This window comes from Marmota flaviventris, chromosome 10, assembly GCF_047511675.1.
Source record: "Marmota flaviventris isolate mMarFla1 chromosome 10, mMarFla1.hap1, whole genome shotgun sequence".
NCBI classification, from domain to species: Eukaryota; Metazoa; Chordata; class Mammalia; order Rodentia; family Sciuridae; genus Marmota; species Marmota flaviventris.
The window spans coordinates 77,587,596-77,599,801 of NC_092507.1; the positions used below are offsets into that span (position 1 = coordinate 77,587,596).

The 12,206-nt window shown below is 34.3% G+C and overlaps 1 protein-coding gene across 1 annotated transcript in view; it reads right to left on the bottom strand.

Annotated features, from left to right (window-relative positions):
- Hfm1 (helicase for meiosis 1) overlaps nt 1-7,247 on the bottom strand; it is an 89,774-nt gene extending 82,527 nt beyond the window's left edge. The window contains exons 1-3 of the mRNA XM_027935208.2: nt 7,177-7,247; nt 2,162-2,274; nt 621-927 (exon numbers count right to left, since the gene is read on the bottom strand). Coding sequence (XP_027791009.2) covers nt 621-927; nt 2,162-2,274; nt 7,177-7,247 — 491 coding nt within the window. The remainder of the gene's footprint in view (nt 1-620; nt 928-2,161; nt 2,275-7,176) is intronic.
- Nucleotides 7,248-12,206: the final 4,959 nt, after the last annotated feature.

The following is a 12,206-nucleotide window of genomic DNA, read 5'->3' on the forward strand; positions in this document are numbered from 1 at the left end:
CCATAAGGTCAAAAAGTCCTATGTCAAACCATCACTATGTCAGGGACCATTAGTATACAATACATTATTTTTAATATGTTCCTCTAACGTATTTTTAACACATTATTTCCTACATTTCATGTAGGAAAAGTCTTTTTAACTGAAAATTCATTAATTAGATTAATCGGTAGTAGGTTTAGTATGAGTTTAAGATGAATTAGTAAATAAGTACTTTTTAATTTTTTGGTTTTAATTTCTAATATGATTAAATACTGATATATATAACCTACCTTAATAAAAACTCTTTGGGAATCTTCAATACTTTTAAAATGCAATGGGGTACTTATGATAAAAAGTTTAACAATCTCTGCTCTAACAATATAACTACTTCATGAAAATAACTGTCATACTATGAAGTATTTAGTCAATTATTTTTAGTTATGTATCTATGCTTCCCACTAAATTGTAAGGTCCTTAAAGGTAAAAATCTAGAATCTCAAATATAACAGAATGTTTAATGTATAATACTTTGTTATTACTGTTTTTCTCATTCAGAATCTATCATGTTTAATATTTTTGGATGAACACATTAATATTCCACTTTATTCACTGAATGTTATTTATTACATTTAATTAATTACCTTTTTCGAAATGCTGGTGTGCTCTCTCCCTTTTCCTCTATAACGTTACCTAATTTTGCATCATCAGGAACAGTTTCCTCAGGTGCTATCTTGGTGCCCATGTGGTTTGTATATTTCTGAGAAGAACCATATGTCAGCTTGCCAGCAACATGTGATGAGTCATTAATACCTGCTACTCCTAAATTTAGATAATCATATTCATATTTATAAGAGGGAAACTGGAATTTTTGTGTTGGTGAAATATAATTTATGTCTTCATTAGTAATCTTTAAATTTGACATTAACATTTTTGGATTATTTTCTTGACCTACAAAAGAGGAATATATTGGTTATTATATATTATTCATTAAAACACATTTTCAATATAATAATGAAAAATTTAATTAATTTTTAAAAGTTTACTAGTTAAAATTTTTTTTGTTAAATATGAAAGTCAAGAAAAGTATAATAACAAGATACTCTATAATACCATATATGGCTTTGAAATACCAGGTTGTTTCTGAAAGCAACTTAGAAATTACTTCAGAATTATTAAGATTAAATTCAAAATTTATACAGCATCTATGTTATAAAATAGGTTTAAATCCTGATGACATAAGTAGTAATAATTTTAATATTTAACTATTTTGGCTACTACAAATGGCATACTTATACAAGTAATTATGAGGATGTAAAATTTTATATAAATAATTTACACACAGAAATACAATGGTCAATCATATAAAATCTTAATGAATATGATCCAGTATTAAAATATAGGACACAGTGCTTTTTTTAAATTTGTAATCCTGCTTCTAAAATCAAGATAAAGAAATACCTTCATCAGAGTGATAGAATTTTAAACATTTCTTTAGAGTTTTTTTTTTCCCCAGAATCTATGAGATGTTTAGAGGAAGTTCAGAAGTCTTATTAGAGCTTAAATTTGCTTTACCATCTATTTATAAATATTACACCAGATGTATACCATACATGAAGTATAGTATTTGATACATTCAAGAGTATACATATATCTATTTATATATAAATCATGTAACTTATAAGCTTAATATTAAAATATTTATGCATGAAATTACCAATTTAAGATTAAAATTTTACCAGTAACATCATATTAGATAACATATTGTTTAAGCATTCCTCAAGATTTAAAAAAATGGTCTCAACATGTATAATCTTCTGTTATCTTGTTCTTTCACATAAAGATCTGTCTCCCAGAAGATCTTACCAATTAGAAAAGAGCAAAACTGAAGAGCAGTGACAGGAGTTTTAATGGTTAAAGAGAAACAAATATTCACTGAACAATAGTCAGAACAAGTATGTGATAGGATATTATGTACTATGCACACATATGTGTATGTATGTATGGAGAAGGTAAATGTGTTAGATCATAAGGTTTGGTGAGCATTATTTTGAATAAGAGAAGTCTTTGACTCTCATTTTATTCCATTAAAATTAAGGAATTAATATTTTCATGTGTTACTAGGTTTTTTATATTGACATTAACTGCATGCATTTGGTTTCACAACAAATATATGAAAACTTACCTTGCAGTTTATGACTTTCTATTTCCTCCTCTAATTCCTGAGTATCTGGAATTTCTGAAATCAATGGAGGAGGAGGGAGAAACCAATCCAATGATTTTTCATTGTCTGGATAGCTATATAAAATATAAAAAATGTGAATATATGCTTAAAAAGATCTACAATCAGAAACATGTATTTATTAAACTTTACTCAATTTCTATTACCACTATGATTTATCTCTAATACAGCAATGTTCTCAACCTTTTTTCCCTTGTGTGTCACAGAATTAATAATACGGGGACTGGAGTTGGGATTGGAACTCAGTTGGTAGAGTACTTGCCTAGTGAGGCACTGGATCCAATCCTCAGCACCATATAAAAATAAAATCAAGGTATTGTGTCCATCCACTATAAAAATATTTTTAAAAATTAATAATACTGCATGTAAGATATGCTACCTAAATAGGAATGGCAATAGTTCCACTTCATTGTCTCTAATTGAAATGCCAGTGATAGGAATTTTAAACCTATTCCAACTTTTTAAAAAGTACTAAATCATTCTCAAACTCTGCACTTTAACTATTACATGTAACAAATTACTTATGATATATCTTACCTATAATCATGGGTCTTTACTGGGTAAATCACTCCATTATTAGTATTCTTGAGTATTCCTACAACTTGAGTGAAAATTAATGTCCTAACCCAAATACTTGGTTCAGAACCATATGCAACCACAAAATCTCTAAGAAATTGGTTGAAACTGGAAATTTCTTTATAAGCCAATGGTAATTGATGAGATTTTTGCCACCCTATTGGCATCTTTACCTGTCCACACATTTCAGCTGTGACCTTATTAACTGATATTGCTTTAACATATCTTTACCAATCAAAGTTGACTTGCTTTCATTAAGATAAAAAGTAAGTGCTAGGTGACAGGAAAAACTTGAGGAAAAAAAACATATATACTGCCTACACTGAATACCAAGCATTTTAAGATTAATTTATTTTCATTTATTGTACTAAGTTTCCCAAGTAAGAGACTTAATCTTTGAATTTTCTGTCCCTCTTAGTACCTAGCACATAGCTACTATGACTATATTTTTCAAATAAAAAATCCACAACATTATTTGACAATGTCTGAGAGACTGAGCAAATACCAGAGCATTTGAAATTCAGGACTATGACAGAGGGTTCCTAAGATCACACCCAGTTCAACGATTTCCTAGCTGAGTCCTACTCCTAGCAATTGGGCAAAGTCCTAGGGAAACCAGGCACAAGTTTCCAAGAGTCCTCTCCACACAAGGGTCACATTAAATAACCAATTGTGACAACATGCATGAAATGTTACCAATGAGGAAAGTTCATTTGGAACTCAATGGTCAGGGTTTATTGGGGACTAATCACCCCCAAGCATTCCCTGTCTGACATATAAATTCCAGAATCCCAGAAGAAAAGCAGGTGTTCACATAAACCACATTATTTGTATAAACAGTTTATGCACAGTGAGCCACTGTTATCAGTTAATGGTGGGAACCTTCCTGAAATCTGTTCTCAGATTCCCACCAAAGGGCAACCTTGCAAACAGGCTTTGCAAGGATAGTCATTTAGGCCTGTTATGTTAACTCTTTTCTATATAGAGACCATTCCAGAAAATCCAAGAAAGAGAATAATGGGATATAAGAAGTATACATATAGCTCTACTATTCAGTCTCCTCATAAAATTAAATCTTCTTTATGATTTCCCTCTTTTTTTCTAGAGGTGCCATCATTCTCCCAGTCACCAACTCCAAACCATAGCATAATCTTTTTTTATTCATAATATATAGATACATATTCCTTTTAATGCTTCTGAAATTCATCATTTTCTTTGTATTTCCATTGTCACTATTGTAATTAAGATCCTAATCAACTTACATCTGATTGAGAACAATAGTGTCTTAACTGAATTCACTGCCTCCAGGCTTTCTCTCTAATACACCTTACACATTCTTACATTAATTTAGAATCATTTTCATCATAGTACTCTATTCAAAATTCTTCAGTGGCTTTCAGATAATGACAAACTTCCCAAGGGACTTAGAGTACCGTACAGTTTTAATTCTCCTACACATACCTTTAGGTTTAGGGTAAACTGAACTACCTGTTAAGGTTTGGATAAGTGTCCTCCAAAGGCCCATATGTTAAAAGGCTAGCTTACCAGCTTGTGACACTATTGGGAGGTGGTGAAACACTTAAGAGATGGAGCCCAGGGGGAGGAATTTATCTCATCAGAGGGATGCCCTTGAGAGAGAGTGTGACTCTGACCCTTTCACTTCTCTTTGATTCCCAGCTGCCATGAGGTGAGGGCTTTTTCCACCAGGTGCTCCCACCATGATGTATTGCCTCACAATAGGCCCAAAAGCAACAAACCAAATGACCATGGACCAAACTCCTCAAAACTACGAGATAAAATAAACTTTTGCTTTGTTTAAGTATTTTGTCACAGTGATGGAAAGCTAGTACAATACCAAACAGATAACACATTCTGTGCCTCCTCATCTTTATTCAAAGATACATCCTTTACTGCTGGGCCTGGGTACACACCTGTAATCCCAATGACTCAGGAGACTAAGGCAGGAAGATTCCAAGTTTGAGGCCAGCCTCACAACTTAGCAAGACTCTGTCTTACAAAATAAAATTTAAAAGGACTGGGGATGTAACTAAATAGTTCAATCACCAGTGCCACCTTCCCCCCCTAAAAAAAAAATTTAAAAGATAAACTCTGTACTCTTCCTGACCTTGTACTCAGCCTCATACCCATATCCACCTATAGAAATTCTACTATTATTCATTCATTAATCCATTCAACAACTGTTTAGCACATGCCAGGTGCTTTTCTAGGCACTAGAGTTTAAGTTCATTTAAAACCCACTTCAAATTCTACCTTTTCCAAGAAATTTCCATAGGTTCTCAAAGATTTTCTCCCCATCTTTTTATACACTGAATCCACAATATTTCTCATACTTCTCATTGTATTGTGTGTGTATGTATGTATACAGATAATAGATAGAAATAGCTAATTAGTCTGATACTGTTTCTAGATTGTAAATATCCAAGGGCTTTGCTTTTATTTCCTTTTATATAAGCAGTACTTAGCACAGTGCTTTATATAATTAGGTGTGCTATTCAGGAAATGTTTGTTGATTTAATTCCACAGCTTTTAACACATAGAGAATTATACAGCATTTAACACCCACCACAATCTATGCTCAACTTTAGAACTCTATGCACCATTTGTCTCCTTTATGAACCATCTACTCTAAAAAACTTCTATATACTATCCCCTCAAGTACTGTGACTTGTCCCATCTTCATTCCTTTTTTTTTTTTTCCCCTTTAACAGTAGGCCTTCAATGCCTACTTCCTCTGTGTCCAAAGAATTATCAGATATTTCAAAGACTCCTGAAGCCTCTCCCCACTACCATAAAGCCTGACCTGATCATCTGGCTAAAGGTTACTTTCTTCCAAATCTGAAATTTTATTGCATAAATATTAATCATTTTGCATACATTTTTAATTTTTTATTGTTAGAACAATCATATGTTCCAAAATTTGCCTAACCCTAATCCTAATACACTGACTTACAGTCCTGATTTACTCCTGCTGCTCCAGCAGGATGTACTTTTTTACTCTCAAAAGTTTTCCAGTCTGTACATATATACACAATGGAATATTACTCAGCAATAAAAGAGAATAAAATCATGGCATTTGCAGGTAAATGGATGGAGTTAGAGAAGACAATACTAAGTGAAGTTAGCCAATCCCAAAAAACCAAATGCCGAATGTTTTCTCTGATATAAGGAGGCTGGTAGTGGGGTAGGGAGAGGGAACATGGGAAGAATAGACAACTCTAGATAGGGCAGAGGGGTGAGAAGGGAAGGGACAGGGCATGGAGTTAGAAATGATAGTGGAATGTGATGGACATTATTATCCAAAGTACATGTATGAAGACACAAATTGGTGTGAATACACTTTGTATACAACCAGAGATATGAAAAATGGTGCTCTATATGTGTAATAAGAATTATAATGCATTCTGCTGTCATATATAAATAAAAAATTAATTAAAAATAATTCCCAAGTGACATATTTATACTTTCTCATACTCTTAAAAGGAGCTAACCACAATTCTCAAACAAGAACAAACTATTGTCCTTCATCATCATTGCCACCACCACCATCATAAGTTTTTAATATTTAAAAGTATTTCCTTTATAACTCACCATAGACTATTTCAAATACTGATTCTGTGTCCAAAAAAACCCGAATATGAGTCATGGATATGTTATATCATACTATGTAATGAGTTTAAATACAGAATATTGAAATATGTGGTTAAAAAAAGTATTCCAGTCTGGATCATGATTTACATAGTCAGATTATTTATTAATGACTTCCCATATGTGTGTTTAAACTCAATTAGATTTTAACTTTTAGAAGTGAGTTTCTTTCTTTTTATATCCTTTCAGCATTCAATCAATATTTGAATTACTATTAGAATGAATGAGTGAAAGCAATAAGGGGGTTTCATTAAAATAGGTTATTATAACAAATACATATAAAATTCAGAATTGAGAGCAATCTACATGGTCTCACATCTTTATTTCCATCCCTACACATTGCCTGTGCTAAATACGCTTATCATAGTTAGTCTTTGGTACATGCTCATTCTGTTTTCAAAACGTGTCATCACTTCTTGTTCTCAGCTACTCTTTGACATTATTTCCAGTCTTTACCTTAGTCAAGAACAACTTAACAAATTAGAAATTTAAAGCAAATGAACATAAAACTGGCAGGAATTAATTGAATTTTTAAAACTATAACATTTAAGATGCTGAACCTTACTTACCAGTGAATCTGAATTCCATGTTTCTAAATATACATTCTGTTGATCTGCCATTTTTAATTGTGTATTTATCAGAAAGAAAATAAACTCCCTAATTTTTTTAAACTCTAAAATAATATACTATATTATTAGCCCTTGAGATAGACTTACTTTTCAATTTCATCTGGGTTTTCAAAAAACAAACTATCCACAGAAAACAAGCAGTCATTTAGTTTTGACATCTTTGAAAACTGGACTTTGTCATAAATCTACAAGATATAGAAAAGGTAGTTTATATTTTATTTACAAAGATGGAGAAAATATTTATGGATAAGTAAACTATAATCATTAGTTTCTCAGAACATCCTTTAAAATATAACCACAGATGAGTCTTACAGTTTCTCCTTCTGTGACTTTCAAAGCATTTCAATATCAACATACTGTATTCTCTACTCATTCATATATTTTCACATTTTGAACCCCTTTCTTCATACTGCACCAATATTTAGAATATTTTCTTCCTGGCAAATTCTTGTCCATTCTTCAAAGTATAGGTTAAATGTCATTTCTTCTTCAAAGACTTCTCTAAATTTGTCCTCTTCAATAACACAAAATTAACTGCTCCTTTTGGGTTAATACTTTGTTTATAGTATTATTTTTGAGTTAAGATATTAAAATTTATTGTGAATGTGTGTACCTCTAATACAACTATGTACCTATGCAGGAATTTGCTTCAAAATAAAGGTGGAATGGTAGAAATGTACTGATAAAACATTATTGGTGACAAGTTGGTAACTGCTAAAACTATGCAACGTGTATGTGTGGATTCATAATAATAGTTTATTTTTCATGTGTTTGAACTTTTACAAAATAGACAAATTTAACACATACATATTTTTACACTCATGGTGTATAACATGTATATGTCTATCTGTAGATAGACATATACACATTCTTTTTTTTTTTTTTTTTTTTTTTGCTTTAAGATATTCAGAGATGTAAAGGTTAAAAATATTCACCTCTGGCCACCAGGAATGAAAAAAGGGCTGAAAAAAGACTCAAATGTGAAAGGAAACCATAGCACCATTTCTACAGGTTCACATTGCTTCTTTCTTATTCCAATTACTTCCCTGTGCACACTAAACCTACCTTCCAATTTTTTTCTCTAAATTCTGAAACAAGACAGAACATTCTATAGGTCAAAACATGAAATAAGATGCACAAATCATAAACGTGAATTATATTTCACTTACTCTGTGATAGTTAATACATTACAAACTCATCCGCAAGATAGAAATTAAAATCAAAGAAATTATATGAGTACCATCTTGAGGAGAAATCCTCATTACCAATTTTGAGAATTCCCTGATATGGAAAAAAGATACAAGTAGGACTGATGTGGGGAAGAAAGGAATATTTCCAAGTCCATCTCTGGAGAAATACTACTGATAAGAGGGCTAAACCTGCAAATGGCTTTAAGACTGTTCTTACTGATCTAGACCGTTGTGGAGTTTTTCACTGTTTTAGTTGCTGGGTTTTCTGTCCTCTAATATGTTTAACTGGCCTCTTTATTTTTCTCAATTTACTAATCACTCAGTCATCAACAAAAAGATATAGTAAAAAAATAAATTAATATGGTTTTATATATATATCTCGGACAATCTGTTAACATCGTTATTAGATAACCAATGTTAAAACTTGAAAACAATTATATGAAAAAGAATAAATAAAAATGCTAGTCATTTTTATACTGCCCAAAAAATAACAAATGTTTCTTGGCTTTAAAATAATACCTCAGAATTTAAGAAAATCTGAAGGCTAACATCGTTTATATGCTTGTGTTTCTTTTTCTTCTTCTTTTTTTTTTTTTTTTTTTGGTATCAGAGATTGCACCCAGGGGCGCTTGATCACTGAGTCACATTCCCAGCTCCCTTATTATTTTATTTTATTTATTTTTTTAGTTGTAAGTGAACATAATACCTTTATTTTATTTATTTATTTTTATTTGGTGCTGAGAATGGAACCCATTGCCTCACATATGCAAGGCAAGCGCTCTACCACTGAGCCACAACCCCAGCCCCTCCAGCCCTTTTTTATACTTTAGAGACAGGGTCTCACTGAAGAGTTGCTTAGGGCCTCGCTAAGTTGCTGAAGCTGGCTTTGAACTGGATTCTCCTAAGCCTCCCTAGCTGCTGGGATTGCAAGTGTGCGCCACCACGCCCAGCTTGAGTAAAATAAGCTGCAAATAAGACAATAAAACTACAAATAAGACAATAAAACTACAAATTTAAACTATTATAGCCGGGCGCTCTGGCACCTGTAATCCCAGCGGCTTTGGAGGCTGAGGCTGCCTTCTCTAATTACATTGATAATATCATAGCACTTTTTATCTTTTATAACCCTTATTGATAAAATTTTCGTTCCTATGACTTTATCATTTTTAATGTTAAAAATACAATTTCAAAAGTGCAGAAACTCATATACAAATAAATTACTGACTTGCTAGAAATCGTTAGTGAAGAAACCGAGACCAACATTCAGCAACTGCAGGGAGTTTGACACAGTAAGGGAGCACATTCCCGCAGTCTCCAGGTCTCAGGCAGCGAAAAGCACCCCAGTCGCAGCCCCAGCCCGAGGATCCCCCTCCCACGTGGTGGCCGGCGGGGCGCTAGCTCCCAGATCGCCCACTAGAACTCCCCGGGCCGCGCAGGAGCCTCAGGGCGCCCGCGCGGCCCACGCCCGGAGCTCTGGGGCCACGCACTCCACCGCGGCCTCCTTCCCGCCGCCGTAAAACGAGGCACCTAAACAGATGCGGAGGCCCGCCCAGCTCTAGCTCAGGAGAGAAACCCCGGACACACACCCAAGGGGGCGGCCACAGCTAACCGGACAAAACACCACACGACCAGCCCCGTGGCGGGCGGGTCCCTTAACGTGCGCGAGTCAGGTGGCCCCGTCTTCTGACGGGAACACGCTGAGGAGCCTAGCACCGGCCCAGACGCGAGCCTGATGCTTGGGGACCGCTGGCCAACACCGCGCCCCGCCTGGGCTGGGTCCCTACCTCCCTGCGGACCTCCAAGCCTGTCCCCACATTTCCTGCCTGCGCTCCCAGTCTTCACCTCCCGGCCCGCAGCTCGAGGCGGAGCGCCGATTCTCTAGACCCTCAGAGGACTCCCCTCAAGGGGTCTTAGCCGAGCTCCAAGCAATGGATCGCTGGGACTCGACTTCTCCTTTTCCACTGTGCCTGGTTTCTCCAGTATTTATGATTGACTTTGAATACATTATTTGCAGTGTACTGTATCAACTCTCATTAAATAAATATCTTGATTTTAGGTGTTAAGAGTCTCCCAAGTGATAGCTCTTCCCGAACAGCCTGCTTCTCCCACTGCCCCAACAGCACCCACTCCCAAACACACTTCAAGCTGCCTTTCTCAGGGAAGTTAGGCCTCAGCTCTGAGACCTCCATTTTATTATTACCTAAAAAATACTTTAGGTATATTATTTATCAAAATACCATAATGACACCCATGAGGTCAATATGACCTTGATGAATTTATTTCAGAGATAAAATTAAATTTCAAAAATAAATATTTTTAAAAGTACAATGACACTTAAAAATGTTTAACCATCAAGGGTTTACAGAAACAGTGTGTGTACTCATGCTATAAATGTGAACAAACTATAAGTTAACCTTTTAAATTTCTTTAACAAAATTGTTCTCTGAAGATTGACAGGGGTTACTTTTGCTGAAAACTTTTGTAGATGGAAAAATAGCAACTAATCAATGATGTCTTTCAGGGATATTTATCCTTTCTTTGACACCCCCCACATCTGACATCTAGAGTCCATATGCTACTGTCTGCTTGATTCCTGTTGGCTCTTCTCTCTGCATCTCTGTTTATTAGCTATATAGCCTTGGAAAAACACAAACTTTAAGTCTTAGTTCATTATCCCCAATGACACTAATGATTCCTAACTAAAATATTCTTGCAAGGGATAAATAAAATAATAGTGGTAACAGTCCTAGCACATGATAAATGCTCAATAATGTTTTTTCATCTTCCCTGGAACATAAAATCATTCCAGGACTTTGGTAAACCAAATACTTTAATAATGATAAACTAATAAACTCACTAAGTATTTTGGGCAAAATAACTAATAATCTAATGACCTCATAAACTATTCATACTAGAAAAGTTGAATTACCATTTCTCTCAAAGGTACTGGACCTATATATAAGAAACTGTCTTAGCAAAATAAGATACATATGTTAGGAACTGAATGCTTGTGAATCCTCCAATCTGTTAAAATTCATATGTTGAAATTTAATTCCCAATGTGATGGTATTTGGACCTTTCGGAGACAATTAGTTCAAGAGGTAGAGCATTCATGAATAACATTATTGCCCTTATAAAAGAAGAGGCCAGAGACCTAACTAGTTCTTTTCCCACTTTATGAGAATGTAAAGAGAGTCAGAAAGGAAACCCTCAGCAGACACCAGATCTGCCCACACTGTCATCTTGCACTTTCCAGTCTTCAGAACTGTGAGAAATAAATTATTTAAGCCACCTAGTCTATGGTATTTTGTTGTAGCAACCCAAACTAAAACAGCATCTGTGATAAATTAAGGGATTCAGCAACAGGCTAGTACAGAGAAACAAAGCACACAGTAGCAAATGGTACCATGTTCATAAACAAATCCAATCATTTATTCAAGAATATACTAGGAATGCTACAGAGCCTTGCCTTTCCCCTAAAATAACTTCATATAAATATGAAAGGTTTAGTTTTTAAAAGGAAACATCAGAACATTGATTACTAAAAATCCCATTTTGGGGATATTGTCTTGTTTTTTAGCCATGTTGCCACATTTCTCAAGAGAACATTTTAATCCTAAAGATTTAATTTTACAATCAATGCTATAACAATTCTCCAAATTAAATAGCATAACTTAACATTTGAAATAAAAAGTCATCCATATCAACTTCTGAGTGAGGAGCTCTGCTAATTCATTCCCCAGTGAAACTGGTGAAAATTATAGATACAACTAGTCATGTCCTCTGGAAATGGTCATAGGAACAAAAAAAAAAATCGGTCTGTTCAAGGAAAAAAAAAATCTATGAAAGTTCAGCAGAAAAGGCAAGAGTCTGGTATTTTAACCAAGACTGATTCCTCCTTTTGCCTTGCAGCTTAGCAAGACAGAG